At 38.0% G+C, this 21,408-nt stretch overlaps 2 protein-coding genes across 2 annotated transcripts in view; one reads left to right on the top strand and one right to left on the bottom strand.

Annotated features, from left to right (window-relative positions):
• CCDA (cytochrome c biogenesis protein family) overlaps nucleotides 1-4,803 on the top strand; it is a 40,692-nt gene extending 35,889 nt beyond the window's left edge. The window contains exons 12-13 of the mRNA XM_089992076.1: nucleotides 3,648-3,694; nucleotides 4,505-4,803. Coding sequence (XP_089848202.1) covers nucleotides 3,648-3,694; nucleotides 4,505-4,577 — 120 coding nt within the window. The 3' untranslated portion in view covers nucleotides 4,578-4,803. The remainder of the gene's footprint in view (nucleotides 1-3,647; nucleotides 3,695-4,504) is intronic.
• Nucleotides 4,804-5,727: 924 nt separating this feature from the next.
• Nucleotides 5,728-8,757, bottom strand: LOC149812685 (putative E3 ubiquitin-protein ligase XERICO). Its single transcript, XM_089992075.1, has 2 exons — nucleotides 8,617-8,757; nucleotides 5,728-6,254 (listed from the first exon to the last, which is right to left on the bottom strand). Exon 2 carries the CDS (start codon nucleotides 6,233-6,235, stop codon nucleotides 5,804-5,806), a length of 432 nt encoding a protein of 143 aa, XP_089848201.1. The 5' UTR covers nucleotides 6,236-6,254; nucleotides 8,617-8,757; the 3' UTR covers nucleotides 5,728-5,803.
• Nucleotides 8,758-21,408: the final 12,651 nt, after the last annotated feature.

Here is a 21,408-nt window from a genome sequence, read left to right as displayed (position 1 = left end):
GAAAGTTCTTTCAACACTTTGAAATAACTTTTTCGCAAACCTCACTTGAATATAAACATCACATTATTTTAACATATTTAGTTTTGCATTTAGGAATAAGTCTTAAGTTACCCATGCTTCTCAAAGACTTATAATTTACATATCCTAATCTAACATACCATAAATCATATGAGTCAAACATATAAACAAAAGCAAAATCAACTTTATTAATCAAATTGAGCATGAACAACTCATTGGTCACGTAACCTTTGCTTACAAACTTATGGTTCTTCGACAATATAATACTATCATATTCCATTACAACTTTGAAATCATGAGTTGTAAGCAGATAAGCAGACGAAAGATTTTTCGTGACGATAGGTACATGATAAACATTTAGGAGGGTTAAGCATTTCTCGAAGGTGAAATGAAGTTTCACACTTCTTTTTTCATGAACCTTAGCTTCATATTTGTCTCTTATATAGATCTTACAGTCTTTCCCCTAGAGTTTCGTATGTTTTGAACATACTTCTATTATTGCATGAATGAATCATTGATCCATAATCCACGTACCACCGTTTATCCTAATTAATCATGAATATCTCACTAACTATAACCAATAGGTCATCATCGGGTTTACTAGCTTTATTACCTTAAAATTTCTTCCTGTGTCGGGTATAGTGACCTGGTTTACTACAAGTATATCAGAAAACTAAATTTCTCTTTTTAGCAATGAACTTGGATTTCTTATTCTTGTTCCTAATTTTGGGTTTGAACTTTAGTTTGCGTTCAACCATGTTTGTCTTATCATGAACTTCTTTTACTTTATCTTTCATCTTGAGATCGATCTTTCTCGTCGATTTTAAGATGCTGAAGAAGTTATTGTAAAGTAAACTCTTCATTCTTATATTTTAATTTATTTCGATAATCTTTTTAAGACATGAGTAATCTACCAATGATTGCAGCTACGTAAAATGATTCGTCAAGGTTCATACCTTTAGACTTGATTTAATTAGTCAAGATCTTTATCTCATAGACTTGAGGTAGTAGTGACTTATCATTGAAGAATTTGAAATCTATATACTTATTAACCAAAAACTTATGATTTCTTGCATCCTCCGTTGTATTTACTTTTAAGGGCTTCCCACAGCTTCTTTGTCATAGTGACTTGACTTTCGAGTAGAGGTCGAACAAGGTGTCGGAGAGTGCATTAAGTATGTGTATGCGACACACGAAGTTATCTTGTTTTCACTTTCGTCTCTTACAATTTTCAGCAATAGTTTCATCTTCTTGTTCTTCAGGACAGTTCTCCATGTGCATGTATACCATATTTGCAATAGTGAGGAAGATGAACACCTTTTGTGGTTATCGTTTGAAATTAGTACCATCGAACTGGTATAACTTGGGCAGCTCCTGGTTTTCAATCTTCACAGCCGTCGTATACAAAACTATCGCTTGAAAATTGTTGAAATTTTTTGCTTAACTTTGTGGGTGAGGCAACTAAGCTTAAACCAGGTATGCTCGAAGGCACGCTTATACACACACCATATTTCAAGTAATAGTTGCCTCACTTAGGATCAAGTCCTCGATACAATGGGTACTCGTGCAACTATGCTCCCAGGATACAACCGAGTCTTCGCATACTTGCTAAAAATTGGTCCATACCTTGCACTGTGTGAGACCGATAACTTCGACACAAACTACCTTAAATAACCTCTTGATTTGGATGGGATGATATAGGTTCGAATTGGGTATGGATCCTGAGTTCAAATATGGGTATGAATCTAAATTGCAAGTTGGTATGAATCAGAACAATACTTGGATTTGGATCTTAACAACAATTGAATTTGTATCTAAATAGCAACTAGATCTAGACTTGAATAGCAAATAGATCTGAATCCGATTAGTGATTGGACTTGAATCTGAGCTGCAATCGAATTTGGATCTCAAGAATGGGGTTGAATTGTACTCGAACCTCGAAAACCAAAAGAGGAGAAAGAGCAGAGCTCTTTGGAGAGAAGAGAGTACTTATGAGAGAGAGTAGAAGAGGGGAGAGAATGAGATGAGAGAGTAGAATGCCTAAAGGCCCTAAACTGCTAGCCCAATAAGGGCACCAAAAAAGGACAGATACGACCTTGATTGAGTCAAAGGTTAATGATCAATAGGTATGGGTGGCTAAATCTGTCGCAAGTACTAAAAAGATAGATCCATGACCAAACTTAAACCCCAAGGGTCAAGGGTCACAAAGGTGCAAGGATAAAGAGACGCACAAGCCCAAGATCTAATGCCCTTGAGGGCTTTGCCCTTCAAGGCACCACCCCTAAATAAGACGCCACCTCTAAATAAGGACAGAAAAGTTCATGCAACTTTTAATATGGGACTTAACTTATAGGAGAGACAAGAAACCCATAAACTTAGGGAAATAGAAAAAAGAGGGAAAAAACTTAGTTAGTTTTGACACAAAATTGAAATGGTGGTGCTAGTGGTTGGTAGTAGCAATGGTAAGCTTTAATTATCCTGATAATGGTAGGTGGTTGCAGGCAGTGGGTATGCCATGTAGGCTTATTCTTGGTGAAAGGGACACAAGGACAGTTTAGATGGCTCTGGCTTCTAAACAACCAGTGATGGTGGTTGGTCTATGGAAATAATGGCTATAATGACTGGTTGGTCTATGGAAATAATGGCTATAATGATGGTGGTAGGTGATTAGCAATGTTTGTGGATGAGTTTCTGATGGTTAATGTATTCCTAAGGTTAATATCGGTAGGTGTCAGACACTTATCATGGTGCTAATGGACATATAGGTGGAGTGGGTGTCGGTGATGATGGTACAAACGGTGGTGGAGCATAGGCTACTGGTGCTGCTGGTGTAGTGACGATAACCATGTAATGGAGGTGTGTGGTGATCTGAAGTGCACATATAACGATTGGAAACAAACTTTTAATATGGAACTGAATGTACATGTCACTCTAGTCTGCTTGCTCATTCAGATTGAATTATTAAAGGACGTTACATATTTCAACAATTAAAATCACTGCTTCCAAAAATAAGTCTTAATAGGATCTGTCTCTAGACATGGCATAAGTCCGGTAAGGTAACATAATCACTGCTTCCAAAAATCGCATCAAATCATTCTGCATTTTGACTTGAGAAAACTGAACTACCTAACTTTTTATTTGGGGTCGTTATTGGATAAATGAAGCTGCTGGTCCTGGATCTAGAGTCTTAGACTCTTAGCGTGATGGGCATGGTGAACTCTTGACATGCTTGGCCTGTCATCAACCTTGCTGAAAGTTTCTTTTTCTAGCTTCTGTGTTCAGTTACTTGGACTCGCTTTCTGTTAAGCTTTTTGGCATTTGGACCAAGACTCCATGTACGAGCTCACCATGCCCATCAATCCGCTTACATTGGTCTATAGCCCAACCTGAGCTTATCTTCTTTTTCGTTTTGGTTCTTGTTTCTCCATCCATTATGGAGTGTTTAAGTTGTCAGCTTAGTTGATCAGTGACTGGGTTACCTGGTGTAACTCCTGGATATTGTTTCTTTTATAATGTTAGGACCATGGCTAGTAATCCCACAAAGTCTTGACTTCAGATTGTCCTGAATATTTCTATGACATTTACATATAGTGACTTTCATTTTGCTAATATTCTGTAATTGGTTGCAGAGCTTACTCTCTTTCCGCAAGTTCTCGGCATGGATCAACCCAGTGAGGTATGTGCTCTGCCAGCTATTTCTTTGGGACATAGCACTGCCTGGTACACAGCCCAAAATCGAACCAGATTAACGGCACATAGACTGGGCAACCAGGAAAGGCTTTCATAAAGTAGCCCTTCATGTTAATCAATCGGGCTTGGATCAGATGAGTGCATCTGAATCCATCGAAGTGATTAGCCAGAGTTAGATGAACTAGGCTAAATTTGTCAGGCCCAAAAGGCCTTCTACTGAACATATTACTGAAAAAATACAAGTTCTACAAGTTCCGATTTTAATAGGCGAGGAGGTGCCAAGTCCTCATCTCGTGGTTTTTCAACTTGGTCTTTCCGATCCCAGGTAAGACCTGTTCAGGATCATGAGATCCTTCTCTATCAGGCAGGAAGGGCTGTTGCACAAATTGTACCTCCAAGTAAATTGATCGTCCAATTAAGGCACAATCAGATTTTTTTTTTTTACGGCTCGAAAATCATCACCATAAAACTTAACTTTTGTAGATATTCAAGCCTCAAAACAAAAACATTTTTCACCGAAAAGCACAATCCAAGTGCTGATTCTTAAAAAATGGACCATGCCGAACACGTGCAGGGTCAGATATATGAAAAAGGGTACCAGAAACGGCAAATTTGTATACAGTATGAACGATTTCTAGCATGGAATGGACCAGTTCTATCCCTTGTATATAACGTTCAATATGGAATTATACCAGCGAATTTTCTGTTGCACAAACAGACGAACTGTAATCCATTCTATAAGCTGTGGCTGTTCAGATGTCAATTTTGTAATCAATACTCCGTGTTTCTTTGGCAGCGGATCGCTACTACTTAGTGGAGGCATATACACTCTCTTGGACAGATTGTTCCCTACAACTATGGCAATGTAGCTCTTGACAAAGATGAGAGAAGAAAATTAGCATCACTCACCATCACAATGAAAGAAACATTAATCATGTAATAATATCTTATTTATTTATTCATTGCTTTACAATGTCAGATCGCCTACCTTGTAGCAGAATAAATTCGTTGCACATGGTCACTTTGTAATTTATGCAATTTAGATGTCTTGTATTACTCAGTGGCAAAATGGTCATGAAACTCTATAGTCACATCCTTTGAAAATGAGTCCTAAGAGAATTCCTGCTTACCAATTTTTAATGCTACCACCAACCGGCGGTCCGCTTGTCTGGTAGGAGCAGCTAGTGCACGTCACCTTGCGTTGGGATGTTGCAGGTTCAAAACCCAATATAATTGCATAACTGGGGGGTCTGCCTAACCCCAGCTTGCCTTTCAAAATAAATAAATAAATTCTAATGGTAACCATGCCCCCAAGAAGTTCCGTTCCGTTACGCTTTAAATCCTTTGTCCATAATGCACAAGACCATATGACCTTAACCCTTAAGAGTATGGTTAATCTTAGGACCTTTACCTAACAAAGAATTTGTCTTTGGTGACATTATAAAAACCAAAAAGTTTGGCAGATAGGGTAAAATATTAAAAGAAAGATTTAAAACAATAGACCTATTATCGAAGATAATCCAAACGTACCGCTTAAGCTCATAAAAGACCAACCAATTAGACAATGGTCCTTGCAAATTTAGTGTGGAGGCAATCAGCAGATCTATCCCCATCATTTATTGTTTACAAAACCAATACATGCATCATCTTCCTTACTCGAGTCAGTTCTCAGTGAGATGTGAGAAACACATTCAGTTACACAAGCATAAAAAACCATTCTCCAATCCCACATCTAAATTCTCAATAAAAATGTGAAAGACATTCTATTCATATACCAAGGCATATAAATATGTACAAACCTAACAGAAGGCAATGAAACAACTCTCGTTACGTGGATAGCATATGGTATGACACAGTAAGAGTGAAGACCACACAACACATAGATGAACTTATACACAAAAGTGGGAGAGTATCATCTCATCCTTTTATGTATAGTAACATCTTTGTACAGTCACCAACTAACCTAATTTGGTAATGCTCCTTGTGTGGTCACATGCCATCTCATATCGTCTCTTTCACTTCCTGCTCTCCTCTGCAAAAGTATGGTCGTTGTTGTGATGGATCCTGCATGGTAGCATGGTGTTTCTCAGCATCATTACCAAACTTCCTCTTCCGGCATCAATGAAGATCTACAGAGCGGACAGGTGTTGTGCCAATAGTCTAGCCACTTGTCGAAGCAAGACTTGTGGAAGAAATGGCCGCACGAAAGCCGGCTAACCTCCGACTCCGGCTCGAACCGCGTCAAGCACACAGCGCACTCTGTGTCCTGCATGCAACTGATGGACTTGAACAGGACCGTGGGGATCCGGTACCGGACGTCTTCGGCAAAAGACGGGAATGAGTCCACGGCAATCGGTCCGGAGGGGATATCTTCGCCGGATTCAGAAAACATTGGGTCCAGCTTGATTCCTATAATTTGGAGGATGGATCTGAGAATCTCTTTGAAGATGGCGATGGATAGAGCCGTGTTCATGAGGATCACAGAGAGGACACCTTCTGAGGGCGCAGGGAGGCTTGAGAGCCCCATTTTTGCCGCAGCTATGGATCTAAAACCAACCAACCAACCAACCAAACAACAACAATAAGAAAGAAGTTAAGTCCCTCTGTGTCCAATTGGGAGTTCCATGAATGCTGCATTTATACCTAAAATCATGAGAACACAGAAAAATATTGGCTTGTGTTATGGTTTTCGTTTATCCAGGGTTTCATATTTATCCAGGGTTCATGGGGATTTACACCTAAAATCTCACCCGCAGGAACTATGCTGGGTTTCGGCTTACGCGTGAAACCCAAACACGCAATAAATGAACCAGAGAGCAACGTGGACAGTGGCAAACATTAATCTGGGCGACTACCAAGCCAAAGACTTCAAAAGGAGGGAGCAGCACTACCCCCACGCACCCGGGTCCCGCCTTACTGTTGGAAACATTTTCATTCGGTCAAAAAAGAGCACCTTCCTGTCGTGTTCTAAGACGCCAGCCCGTCTCCAAAATTAAAGGCTAGTGCTGCTGGCAGATTCTCAATAAGTTAAAGACAAAATCCCTCCCGTGGATGACGAAGAGTGTCAAACCTGACTACCTTATCTTAGACCATAACTTGGGCAACACGAAAAAGAAAACCTCGATGTTGAACTTGGAAGGACCGTTTCAGAGCGTGAATCTCAATTTTGTTACAACGCCATTTTACGCAAAAACTAGGGAGCTGTATCAAACATGCAAACACACCCACACAGTGACGCAGAGAGAGAGAGAGAGAGAGAGAGAGCTAACCACTGCATTAAGAGAAAGATGGCAAAACAAAGTTAAATCAGGAAAAAAAAGCAGAAAATATCATGACTAATACGGAAATAAAATCCGAAAATTCAATTCAAGAACACGAAGGCCAACCCTAGAATATTATTATATTGTTATTATTATTATAAATTCAGGCGGTTAGACGTAACTTAGCCAAACTTCAAAGGCCTACACGTAAAAAAGGGGCTTAGGGTCAATAATAAAACCGAAAGAAATTAGCAATTAAATTAACGAGAAAATTGATGATGATGATGATGATGATGATGCAGAGGACAGAGAAAAGGGAAAAAGAAATTCGGCCGTTCCTCGAAAACCGAAAAAAGGAAAACAATAGATAATGGAGCTCAATTTCCAGAAATTCCAGTTTACAAAAACACGCTTAACTTTTGGATAAAAAACTGGAACAATAGATAATGTAGAATCTTCCGATATTTCCTTCGAGTCAAAAACTGGAAATCAGAAAAGGAAAAAATAAAGGAAAAAGCTGGAATTTAAGAAAAATCAGAAAAGGAAAAAATAAATAATATCAGGAAAACGCAATTTCAAATTTCCAAAATTCGAAAATTAAGGCTGACAGTAGCCTTGTTAACTCAAAGAATCTCCCTTAATGAAAGACTTTTAATCTTCGGAATTCAACCTGATCGTAGACTCAAAGAGAATGGCGGATGAACTCATAAAATCATGATTTCAAAACAGGAGCTTGAAACCAAATATCTTCAACCAATCTTTATATGATAAATGCTCGATATTCGAGGAAAGAAAATTCTGGCTCTAAAGATGAAAAAGAAATCCAGAATAAATGTAAATTTCAGACGAAAGAAAGAAGAAAAAGCTGACTTAGTTCACAGTCGGTAAACAGAAAAAAACAGAGAGAGAGAGAGAGAGACGATATTACAGTATGAAATTCTGGACGTTAGGTTGCGGAGCTCGAGTCTCCATAATTAAATTTGGTTAAGAGAGAGCGGATGCATCCGGATGAGAACCGTGGAGCCGGCAAGCCGTCCACAGCCGACGTACGGCATCCGAAAACGAGATCTCACCTCATCCGCGATTAGGAAAGCAAAAAACGCTAAAAGAGAAAAGAGAAGTCGGAAAACAAGAAAACCTGAACCAAATCGCGCATTTGCTTCCGAATCGGGTGTACGAAATCGAAATGGAAGAAAACTACCGGAAACAGCTTTCAGGCCTAACCTCCGGTTTCCTTTTTCTCTTTCTTTCCTCTCTTTTTTTTTTCTTTGAAGAGGAATATATATATATATATATATATATATATATATATATAGAGAGAGAGAGAGAGAGAGAGAGAGAGAGAGAAATCTCATTTTAAATCAACAAAGGCTAGCACGATCGAGAAGCGATTTGCTGAAATGCGGAAAAAGACACTCTCCTCTGGGTCAAAACTTCAGCATATCCCGATCGGAAAGAGAAAAAATCTCTGTTTCTTCGCGAATTAATTGCAAGAAAATCTCAGCATTAAAGCCATTAAAAGTAGGAAACGACATAGATTACAATTTTTATCACGCAACAGAGCAAAGTCCCTTTCCGATGAGATTTAAATGCAAAAACATGAAAGAAATTGCACGAGAGAGAGAGAGAAAGAGAGAACAGACCATACCTTATTAGAGATGCAGACTCTCCTGCTCAAGGAGATGGTGAAAGACTGGGAGAAGAAGGATACGGGAGGGAAATCGCTTATAAAGAAGGAAGAAGAAGACGAAGAAAGATGGATCGTTCTTTTACGGTTCAAGTTCAACCGCCGGCACTACCTCCTCCACAGTGAGGAACGGGCTTACCCATCTTCCCTTTATATAGGAGAGAGAGAGAGAGAGGAGGAGGGCTCTTTGAGAGCCTCACCACCGCCCCACTACCACTGGGACCTAACCCTAGTTAACCCTTCTAACCACGGTACCCCCTCTCTCAACCCGTTGGATGCATTGGGGCACGTGCTGGTAAAACTGTGAGGGCATTTATGTCATTCAGTCAAAATTCTCTATCTTCATATTCCTCAAAAGAAAGGGTAGAATCGTCATTTTCTTTTCACCTTTTTGTTTTTTTATTTTTCTTTTTTCTTTTTCGTTCTTTGTGATGTTGGCTCGCTGCTGGCCCTCTTGACGAGATTCGAACCTCGGACTCATGTCACAAAGCCTTGGAAAATCTCGCCATATATAGCACAAATTATTATTTTCCTCTATTTTTTTTTTCAAAAAATATGCGGCATATGTAAAATTAATATTATAAAAAAAATTGTAATTGAGATTTTCGACTTGAGGGGTTAGCTTAGTTGGAACGGACCTCAGCTATTAGACGGGCAGTTGAGGATCGATTCCCAATGCAAAGAATAAGGTAGGCATTGCCTTTTGAAGCAAGGTGATTTACTAATGGCTTAATCACCTGCTAGCAACTTGACCAAGTTATGGCGAGAGTCGGGATCGCGTGCAATCATATGGCACAAAATTTGTGCATTAAGCACCTAATTGCTTTCCATCAGACCTTGGGCCACACAACTGACACGACTGTCCCCAAGATGGAGGGTGATCAGGTGCTTAATGCACAAATATTTGTGCAATCATATCACATCTGATCTTTTCACCTATGGTGAGGTTATACCCTAGGAGACAGGATCAAATCCAAAGTTGATATGATTAAATATTTTATGCGGCATAACTCAGATTCCAAAGGCACCAAACCTTGTTCCTGGTGCTTGATTCATGCACCTTGGCTTCTTTCTATCCTCAAGCACATGATATATATACTATATCAATGACACTTAAATTTGTTTAAGTTTAATAATAATAATATTTATTAATCAAGGCATTGAAGTTAGAATCTAGGGCCTTTTTGTTTATGTTATTGTACTGCAGTTTTTAAAATTTATAGTGATGTCAAGCAACAGTCTTTCACATAAATTGCACATTACAGACATGTGCATCGTATACCTCTTTTTTTTTTTGTCTTTATAAATGTGAAAAAAAAGTTTGGTTCACCAAGTTCATTAGCATAAAACTGGCCGTTTGTTACACTCACTCAAAGGAAGCATCTTTCCTTTGAAAGAGCCGCTTTGAAGGGAAAGTGTTTTCTCAAAGAAAAAGGTATGAACCCATTTTGATAAGAAAACTGCTGTTTGCATTTATTATGTGGGTCACATGTATTTTCCCTAGACATGTTTGTTTTACCTTTTGTAGGAAAGAGGCCCTACTTCCTAGGAAAGAGAACCCCTTTTCATGGGAAAGGGCATCAAGTAAACTCACTGTAAGCCCATGGATTTCAACCTTCATGAGTCGTCCTTATTGAGTGGCCCCCTCCGGGGGCACATGCCCTAGATTTTAACTTGCATTAACCATTAAAAAAATCTGATTTTTACTATTTTTAAGCCCTCTAGTTATAGATTTTTCAATAAACAAGTGGATTTTTTTTCAAAGTTCAGTTAAAAAAGGATGCATATAAAAGTGTCTAGTGGATATAAGGCTTATAGGTCATAGAATACGGTGCTATGGAATCTCACTTGGACCTAGTCCTCATCTGGCATTCTTAGTAGGGTCTGGCTGTGACTTGACCAAGGCTGGGCTTAATTTATTTTTTTTATATTTACAGGAAGAAACCACCCTCAGCATCAGGGACCTAACCATGCTGGCTCTGCCTGCCATACTTATGATCAATGTCCTGGCAGCATAAAACTCTGCGGGCTTACCCATCACACCCAGAGAGTCACCACCCTTCGGCTTGCCCAGGTGATACCCATGGAATTTGAACCTAGATCACCTGCCTAGCAGCCTAGGCCTCATCCTGCTAAGCCAAACTCCTTTGGGGCAAAGCTTGGCTCATTTGCATCTAAACTTTAGAAAGTTGGTCTAGCTAGGGTTTATCTCAGTTAGTTTTTGGACCGGATCAATGTCAGATCCAGACCTAGCTAGAGGTACATCCAGACCAGGTTACAGGACCCTTCAATTGTATCCAAACTGAGGAACCACTCATTCTCATCCCAAACTAATTAGGGTATAGAGTGTGAGCTTCTATGTGGGTCAGGCATTCTTAGAATACCCAACATAAGTTGATAACCATGAGGGCTCTGCTCATCTGGTAGGCTCTGGATGTCATGAGTGTGCATCCTTGTTCTAAGGCCAAAGCTGAGTATACTCCCTAGTGGGCAAAGAGGACCTCAGACGCGGTTAGGTTAGGTGTACTTTACAAAGTACCCGGACCACACAAAACACAGAAAATCGCTAAAAGCGTGTAGCGACTTTTTTGCGTAAAACATAAACATAAAAAATCACTGTGAGTATACTCCCTAGTGCAGCAATTTTCTGTGTAAAACACAAAACAGAGAAAACAGTAACACATGCAGGGATTCTATGTGTTTTGTGTCGCTAAATCTGCTTTCCGTTTTACATCAATGAACTCAGTGAGCCAGACTGTTTTCCTTAGTTATCCAATGTAAAAGGCATAGCTTTTTTTTTGTAACGACTCTTTGGGGGAAGGGGTAAGCCCACAGAGTTTTATGCTGTAAGATCAGTGATCATAAGCATGGTAGGCAGAGCCAACGCGGTTAGGTCTCTGATCTTGGGGATGGTTTCTCTATGTATACGACCAAAAAAAGACTTACATTTTAAAGAAACTGTGCAATATGATCGTCTGAATTACTTTTATTGCCCTTTAAAGTTACTTATTTACCTTCAAATTTAACTAAAAAGGTGACAATAATTTAAAGAAAGGTTAAAAAGTGTCATTTAAGTAGGGGTGGCAATCGGGTCGGGTTGGCGTGTCAGCATACCTCAACCGAACCCGACCCGTTTATTAAACGGGTCGACTGTGGCAAACACGAACCCGACCCGTTTAATAAACGGGTAACCTGACACGACCCGCCAACCCATTTAATAAATGGGTTGGGTCGGGTAAACGGGTTTTCAGGTTCGCGGGTCAGGTTGGCGGGTCGGGTTGGCGGGTTGATGGGTCGGGCAGACGGGTTGGCGGGTTGGCCGGTCGGGTTGGCGGGTTGACCCACCCCCCTAACCCGTTTATTAAAGGGGTCAGCCGGGTTGGCGGGTTGGCATACCCCCAACCCGAACCCGACCTGTTTAATAAACGGGTTACACGGGTCGACCCGTTTATTAAACGGGTTGGCTTAAGCCCAACCCGAACCTGCCTAAGAGGCAGGTTGGCGGGTCGGGTTGGCGGGTCGTGTCAGAAATTGCCACCCCTACATTTAAGGAGTTAAATGTATGCAATTTGTTAAAAAGTTAAAGTGTTTAGTATTTGTCATATGTTTGGCACCTATATGTAAATTACCCAATAAGATAATAACAAGCCATTATTGGTGGTTGGTTGTTGGCTAGACCTCATGAGCTTGGGTGGGTTGTGGTGGTTAAAGTATTAATTTCTCCCCAATTTGCAGCAGACCATGCCTCTTACTGTCTTACCAAGCTGTGATCTTATCATTTCAAATTACCTATTTAATATAGCGTTAATCTCGTTAGTAGTCTTATTTGTTTAATCTTTTTTTTCTACTATGAGAGTGGAATCAAGTGACTGACTATTTTACTATTAAATAGATCAATTGTTCTCTTAACAATATTTAATAAGCCACTAGGAGTCTTAACCAATGTTGTCAGTATCGGAGAGTATCGGGCTGTATTGGTCGATACGTATCGTATCGGCAGAAGATAGGTAGGCTTCACCTTTGTATAGGCTGTTTTTTTAATAAATATAAAAAATACTTAAAATCATTATTTTAATGGATTTAACACGTTCTGATTGACATGTAATATTTTTAAATTAATTTTTGGCTGATTCAGAACGATTAACTCGAGTCGACCGATTCACCGGAATCATTGGCCAAACGATACAGGCCCGATACCGAAACTAAACTACCTGAGCTTTCTGTATACTTATTTACAGTAGGAAATTTTAAAAACAAAAATCAAGGATATACTGGCTTTCCAATCTCATTCCTATAGGATGTGGATGCCTTAAAAGCTCCAGAGTTTCCCTTTTTTTGGATTTTCTACTAAGTCACAAGTTCAAAACCTACAGGTGGCATCTCTTGTCCCAAGGTCGAAGTTGGGTGTACTCTCCCCCCCCTCCCCCCCCTAAAAAAAAGAAAAAAAGAAAAAAAGAAAAAAGAAAAAAGGAAAACTAGGTCTAGAAATAGTTCAGATTTTTACTTGCATTCTTATTGCTGTGCCTTTGACCACAAATTTCTTAAGGCCTTTTTATTTATCTAATACTAATGATTTGATAATAGGAATTCTGAGTGACATCCAAACAAAGGCTTCAATGCATACAAAGTGGTCTCTTGCATTGCAATATTAGTAAGAAACGTCAATGGTATTAGGAAAATATCATGTCAATCACAGTATTTTGAAAATATTGCTTTTTTTAGGCAAGCTAAACTGGAGAATAACCCTTCTGGGATTCGAACCCGAGACTCGCAGCTATGATAGTGTGACCAAATCATCCAGCTATCTCATTTGACCCCAAATCTGGTGTAATGTTTGCTATCCTAGTGAGAAAGGAACCCCTAGTCAAAAAATGTGATCTACATATTCGTTTTGGTTCATGTTTTTAAATCACTTTTGGATCATGTTTTTATGATGTATATGTAAGATTTTGTGAAGCTTGAAAAATTATTCAGATTATAATATACCAAATTTTTAAACATTAAAATACATTTTAACGCTAAAAAAATGATATAATAAGATAAGCCATCAATCCCCATGGTTTCATGAAGCACCTCAACTATTTTTTTTTTTTCGAAAAGGCAAGCAGGAGTTAGGCAGACCCTTACCAGTTATACAACTATATATACCATTGAGTTTTGAACCTGCAACGTCCCAACACAAGGTGACGTGCACTAGCTGTTCCTACTTGGCAAGTTGCTTTGTTTATATTGGTGCCCTAACATTATTGTGGCAACTCAAGTCACTATCCAATAATTATTTATTTCTTCCTTTACACCGGAGAAGATGCACTAACATGGAAGAGTCGTGCCATATTATTGACAAATTAAATAGAGGAAAAAAAAAAAGAAGAGGAGAAGATGCACTAACATGGACCAATCATATGGCAAATCTTAACAAAATAGTCAAAAAGCAAAAAAAAAAGAAAAAGAAATAAAAAACAAAGAAAAGATGCTATGCCATGGACCAATCATGGCATATATTAACAAAATAGAAGATATATATATATATATATATATATATATATATATAGAGAGAGAGAGAGAGAGAGGAACTATGTTTCAGTTTGACAATACAAAATGAAATCCTCATTTATAAAACACATTTTAGTCAGTAGCAATAAGATGCAGTAACTAAGGGTTTTAATTTTTTTTTTTCATTTGTTATGAACAAACCCCACCAGGATGAGAGACCTAATTGCACTAGTCTTAGACTGTGGTACCTACGAGCATAGTGACAAACGTTTTTATTGGCAAATTCTCATTTTCAAAAACTCGTGAGAAATTTTAAAAAAATTCATAAATCTCGCATTTTTTGGCAAAATCTCAGCAATATAAAATTTAATTAAAAATATAAAAAATAGTTTTTTATAAAAAAATATTAATAAAATTTATTTAAAAATAAAATACACAGTTTTTTCATGATAAATAGCTATTTAAAATGTAAATATCGCATTTAAATCATGGTATTTATGTTTTTTCATAAATCTTGGGATATTTTGAAAATCTTGCTAGAAATTATAGTTTTAAACTTTCAGAAAATTTCTTGGGATATTTGTCACTATGGGTGCGGTTCTGATAGTGTAAAACTTTATGGGGGTGCTACCAATGGGGGCTCCAATTGTTTGGTAAGAACAGTTAGTGCACGTCACCTTGTGTTGAGAGGTTGCATGTTCAAAACCCAATGGTGTTTCAAAAGAAAAAAACTTTATGGGAGTTCCCCTCGACCCCCATCCAAGAGGTTTCTATTATCTTGCCATGGTTTTAAATATGCTCCATAGTCACAAAAGTTTAAATTTCTAAACAGAGGCAGCAAAATTCTTGAGAAAATTTGAAAAAATTGTGTTTTTCTCATCATCAACAAAATATCTGTAAAAATAAATTAAATATGAAATAATAGCATATATAAAAGATCATTGAAAATAAAAATATAAAAAGTAAAATAAAATATTTTCCCAAATGTATCCAATAAGTTTTGTTTAAACAATAATATCACAATATTATTGAAATATCATGATATTTTGGCCGTTTAAAACGGCAGATAAATCATTTAAGTTTGTTGGTGATTACTTTGTTGCTTTTTGGACACACTTCTTCACCACTTGGCACCTTTGTCAATGTCTTGGAAACACTTTTTCACCACTTGGCACTTTGGCACCATTTGTAGGCCAAATGATCACTTATAATTATGTGCCTACTTTTAGAAATTGTATTTAAATTTGATGGTATGGGTTGACACCATGGATTTTAGAGGCTATAATTGAGGCTTATGTCTTTTATGCCTCATGATTTTATGGGCTTCAAAACCTAAGCTTCATTGGTATATAATTGGTATAGGGATGGCATTGGAACTGGGAAAAACGGGTCCTGACCTGTCTGGTTCAGTTTGGACCGAGAATTGAAGACATAAAATGAAGATGAAAGCAGGGATGAAGGTTAAAATCAAAAAATACTTTTAATAATTTCCTTATATATATATTCTTAATTTGTAATTTTAAAGCTAAAGCAAGCATCTCTTTCTTTGGGTCGCCGCTTCTCAAGTAAGCTCTTCTTCCTCTCATTCTTTTGGTCTGCACGGTCGACATTTTGACGGTTCAACCTCCTTCTTTAAGGATGGCAGTGAACTTGAGATAAACGGCGTCCTACCCCGCCTCACCCCGTTTGGATCAAGGATGGAGGACATGAAATGAGGATGGAGGTTAAAATCAAAACCCATGCGAGGATGAAGGGCAGAATTTTGAGGCGGGACAGAGGTGGAGACCTCGTCTCCCACCTAAGCCTCTTACCTAAGGAGACTTAGTCTTTTACATGAGGCTTAAGCATTTATGAAAAGGCTTAAAGTCTTTAAAAAAATAGTTGCTTATTAAAAAAGTCTTTTTTACAATTTAAGTACTTCTAAGGTTTTTTTTTTAAATTCAAATAAAAATTTAAAAAAATCTTAAGTGACCACAAATTTGTGTTGATAAAAAATAACTTTATACAAGGCTTGCGCCTCTTACCTAAGGAGGCTTAATCTTTTACATGAGGCTTAAGCATTTATGAAAAGGCTTAAAGCCTTTAAAAAATTAGTTGTTTATTAAAAAAAGTCTTTGTACAATTTAGTTACTTCTAAGTTTTTTTTAATTCAAATAAAGATTTAAAAAATATTAAGTGACCAAAAATTTATGTTGATAAAAAATAACTTTATACAGTAAATTAATTGTCAATACTTCAACTACCACCAATTCTAGAGTAAAAAAAAATTAAGCAAAAGATAATATTATTTTATATAAAGTGCTATTTAGTGGCAAGAGATATTATTTCTAAGAATTTCCACCAAAACTATATAAAAGCTTCATGACCATCAATGATTAAAAACTTAAAAAGTAAAATATAAAAAAAAAATATTAGCTTCATTTCCTCCATGCTCTCTTGCACTACTGATCTTTGTTTTGCATGATTGTATCATAAAATTTATAAAAATCACTCATAATGAGTTCAATTTTTATGTAAACATTTTTTTTCAAATTGAATAATAATGTAGACTGATATTTGACAATTTTATTGATACATAAAGCTAGAGCAATTCAGTTTTTACTAGTATTTGATTTTACAAAACATTAAAGACCGACGTTTACATATGCTTATATTTATTGTAAAAAAAAATGAACATTCTTAGATAAGTTAATTTTTTGGATGATTTAAGCTTTAGATTTAAAAAAACACTGAACCTTGAGCCTTGTTTATACTTTCCAAAAACGCCTCGTTACCCCGTACGCCATTGATGCATTATCTTAGTTTATTCAATTATTTCAAATTTACTATTCATAACGGCTGAAAGGAAGTGCAACTGCAACACATTACAATATTCAAATATTTTTACATGCCCCCTAACTAGAGCTGGTAAATGAGCCAAACTAACGGAACAGGACTCGACTCGTTTACTAGTGGACTGAGCTCGCGGCTCGTGTTCCGGAGCTCGTCGCCGAACACCAGTAAAAACATTCCATGTTATTTATGTATATACATTTTTATATATTATACTTGAAAATATACAAAACTTTTTATAAATTATACTTAATAATTCATATTTTATGTATATATTTTTCATTCATCCTTCTTTTTTATATATATTTTATGTATTTTTTCTTTTATATTTACACAAAATATATATTATTTATAAAAATATATATTATTTTATCTATACAATCACTATCTAGCTTAGCCGAACTGAACACCTTGTGTTCGGGCTCGACTCATTTAAGCTAAACGAGCTTCTCATCATGACTTAACTCACCAAACTATATGAACCGATCATGAACGAGTTGGTAACTAGCTAAAACCGAGCCGAGTCCTGCTCGGTTCGTTTACCAGCCCTACCCTTAATTAACTGCTCAAGTGCCCCCACACTAGCTAGGCTTAGGGCCACTGGTCTATAATATCATCAAAGTGCCTCACACTATGGCTAGGCTTTGGGCCACTGGTCTATAATAGCATCAATTGTATATTATTCGTCCCTAATTCAAGTGTAGTCCCATCTACATTGGGCTGGGGATGCAGGTCATGTCACCTCATTCATTTGTGACTAAGGCCTTCCAATAGCTCTGTTACTCCTTTTTACTTTATGTATAATTTTCTATTCCAACCAACAGGGGTTCCACGTGGTTGGTAAAAGCTGTTCAGTGTAAGTCTCCTTGGGGTGAGATGTTGCAGGTTCAAACCCCAATGGTGTGTTTAATAATAACGGGTGGGTCTGATTAACCCCCAGCTTGCCTTTCAAAAAACATATATATAAGTTTCTATTCCACTGCTCATTTGGATATATATCTTGTTCCCTCTTGAGGGTTGTATCCTTTCAATATTAATTAATATATTTAATATTCTCTTAAAATAAATTTTCAACCTGTCATTCTCCTAATTATAAAACAAACTATATGATAAGTATTAATTTTGTAAGGGTTATGCAAACCACAAACATAAATATATAAAGTCACATCGAAAATAGAGAAAAATAAGGAGAAAATAACACCAAATTTTGGGTGGCTCCCCATTTACACTCACATTCACAGGAGAAAGAGGACCAGAAATCACTAACAAATGTGAGGAATACAAACCAACGAGCAGCTAGTGCATGTCATCTTGTATTGTGGGATGTTGCTGGTTCAAAACCCAACGGTATAGTGTATAACTGGCTAGGGATGGCAGTGGGGCGGGGCGGGGGACAAGGTTTCCACCCCTGCCCCGCCTCAAAATTTTATCCTCCACCCCTGCCCCGCCTCCGTGGCGGGGATGGATTTTATCCTCCACCCTCGCCTCCATCCCCGTTTCATACCCTTCATCCCCGGTCCAAACGGGGATGAGGCGGGGCGGGGCGGGGATATTGCAGGGAAAAGTCGTCGGGGCGGGGTTGGGGCGGGGATTAGGCGGGGATTAGGCGGGGAAAAGGGAGGAAGATAATGTTGAATGATCCCTAAGTTGAAACCTTCAAGTCCCACAAGATCCAAGATACTATCCCACGATAATTGCAACAATTCAATTAGGAACAATTGGATGAATTGATAATTTCTCTCTTAGGGATGGTAGTGGATTCGGGGTTGGAGACAAGATCTTCACCCTCCCCCCCCCCCGTCTCAAAATTTTGCCCTTCATTTTTACATGAGTTTTGATTTTAACCTCTATCCTCTATTTCATTCTCCGTTTCATGTCATTCATTCATGGCCTAAAGGAGGCGAGGTAGCATGGAGCTCTAATTTTTTGGTCCTTTCGCTGCTGCCGCCTTCCACCGTTAGAAGAAAGAAAAGAGAGAAATGAGAACTATAGGAGAAGAAGAGTTAGGAGAGAAGATATTAGAAAAAAAAATTTATGTTAGGGTTAAAAATATATATATATATATATATATTATATATATATATAAGATTTTATAATGATGCTCCAGTACATGAATGGAGGTGATAGGAAAGGATATGAATGCTTTGAACCTCACCGAGGACATGGCATTGGATAGAAATGAATGGAGGAGAAGGATTCATGTGGAAAACCCAGAATGATTTTCTTTGTTGGTTCATATCGCCGACCCCAATTGTTTTGGGATGAAGGCGTGGTTGTTGTTATTGTTGTATATAAGATTTTATAATATATATAAAAGTATAATAGTAATTTTTTTAACGAGGATCAGGGTAGAGGGAGGCAGGGCGGGGGCAAGAGTAAGCCCATCCTGGTATGGGTTTTGATTTTAACTTTCATCCAGGGTTCATTCCTCATTTCATGTCCTCCTTCCCCAGTTTGGAATCATTTTTTGAGCCAAATTGTCTTTCAAAATGATTGAGAGATTCAGCCGATTCAAAACTGAATTGAATAATTTAGAATCGGTCTTTTTATAATTTTCATTTAAAAAAAATCATAGAGACCAAGAAATTCATGAAAATACACAAGTAAAGCAAGTGATGGCTTATATGGGTCGATTAAATTAAAAAATATGCATTTAATCCCTATTCATCAAATACCTAATAAATATTATAAAAACCAAAAAAATAAAAAGAGATCCAGCTGATTTTGAAGAATTATATTTAAAGGACCCACCATCCAATTCAAGAGAGGATCATATGCATTTAGATCAGTCTAATGCTGCACCCGATCACCCTCCATCTTTAAGATAAAACCTGTCAGCTGTGGGGCCTAACAGCAGATGTAGGGTGATCACATTGCACCTAGTCTTTTCTCATCCAATTCTGGCAACATTGAGAGAGAGAGAGAGAAGGGTGTTTGATGAGGTCAAATGAGGTACAGTCACATTGTACAAAATGCATGTGAATGCAGCCTGAGGTCCAAGTTCAACAGCTGATGAGTGACGGTGAGGTGAAACCACGAAAGCACATTACACCTAGCCACCTTGCGTACCATTCACAGCTCACTCATTCTTGCGAGACTCCGTTCTTGAGAGAGAGAGAGAGAGAGAGTAATATGAAAGATTGATAATTCCATTGAAGCGATGCTCGGAGCAGCAGCACTGCATTGAAAGATAGTCTCCACCATCATTTCACATAAACTTTAAGCAAAATTAAAAGAGAATAAATGTGCTCTTCAGCTTTAAGGAAAACGAAAAGAAAGAGAATAGATTCTCTCTCTCTCTGAAAATTTCCCACCAGAACTAATGTAGTGTATGAGTTTAAAATCAAGAGGCGCCCACAGAATTGCAAGGCAGGCAGGGCCGGCATCCGTCCCACTTTCTTTTTTTAGCCTTTGTCTCTCTCGTACGCACCAACTCTCGTACACCTACACTGTATGTACAGGGACTGCCTGAAAATGACCGATGTATAGACTACGTGTCATGTACGTGCTCCAAGGACACCCTGTGCCCCCACACTTCTCTCTCTCACTCAAGAGAAGTGAGGAAGGGAATCCCGTCATCCTTATCATGTCCTATGGCCAGACTCTTGGGATATCATTGCCGTATTGTTTTGATTAATTTTGGACCAAGCAGATGGATTCATCATGTTGATTTGACAAGAACGGACGCTTCCGTCAAGCTTTTTATAAAAAATATCACTGATTGAATCATAACTTTTCTGGTGTTTTTACAGTAGGATTTTTGAATAGCTGAAAATTCCTGCACACACAGGTTGAGTTGTAACAGTTTAAATGCACAACTTCAGCAGCAAGGCTCCGTTTGGGAGCCGTTGGTGGCGTTAGAGATGAGATGAGGTGGGCGATGGGAGCGGTGGAAAAAACGGGTGATGAGAGTGGAGTTATCAACTTCTTGATGCAGTTGAAAAAAAACCATATCTACTCTCTTCCTATCGAACAGGGCATGTTGGGGCTCGGCTCATTTACCAGTGGATTGAGCTCGTTGCTCGGCTCGTGTTTCCTGTTTGACCATGCCAATCTTGAGCTCGACTCGTGCTTGAACTTGAATGAGATGAACCCAACAAGAGCTGGCTCAAGTGAAAGGATTCCATGTTATTCATAGATGGAATATATATATTGCACTTATGTTTTATGCATTATTCTTTTTATATATTACACATAATATATATATATATATATATATATATATATATATATATATATATATATATATATATATATATATATATTATCTGTGTGAGCTGAGCAGAACACCTTATGTTTGGGCTCGTCTAGTTAAACTAAACTACCTGCTCATGGCTCAACTCACCAACTATACGAATCGATCACAAACGAGTTTGTGACAAGCCTATTCCCGAGCAGCTCGGTTAGTTTACCAGCCCTACTCCTATC

Source organism: Nuphar pumila, chromosome 16 (assembly GCF_984573655.1).
Source record: "Nuphar pumila chromosome 16, dmNupPumi1.hap1.1, whole genome shotgun sequence".
NCBI classification, from domain to species: Eukaryota; Viridiplantae; Streptophyta; class Magnoliopsida; order Nymphaeales; family Nymphaeaceae; genus Nuphar; species Nuphar pumila.
Note: the sequence above shows the minus strand (reverse complement) of the source record. Positions and strands in the feature narration are given on the sequence as shown.

Bases quoted from the DNA above. Each gene is read 5' to 3' on its own strand.
- LOC149812685 (XM_089992075.1), bottom strand. From the start codon at position 6,235: ATGGGGCTCTCAAGCCTCCCTGCGCCCTCAGAAGGTGTCCTCTCTGTG.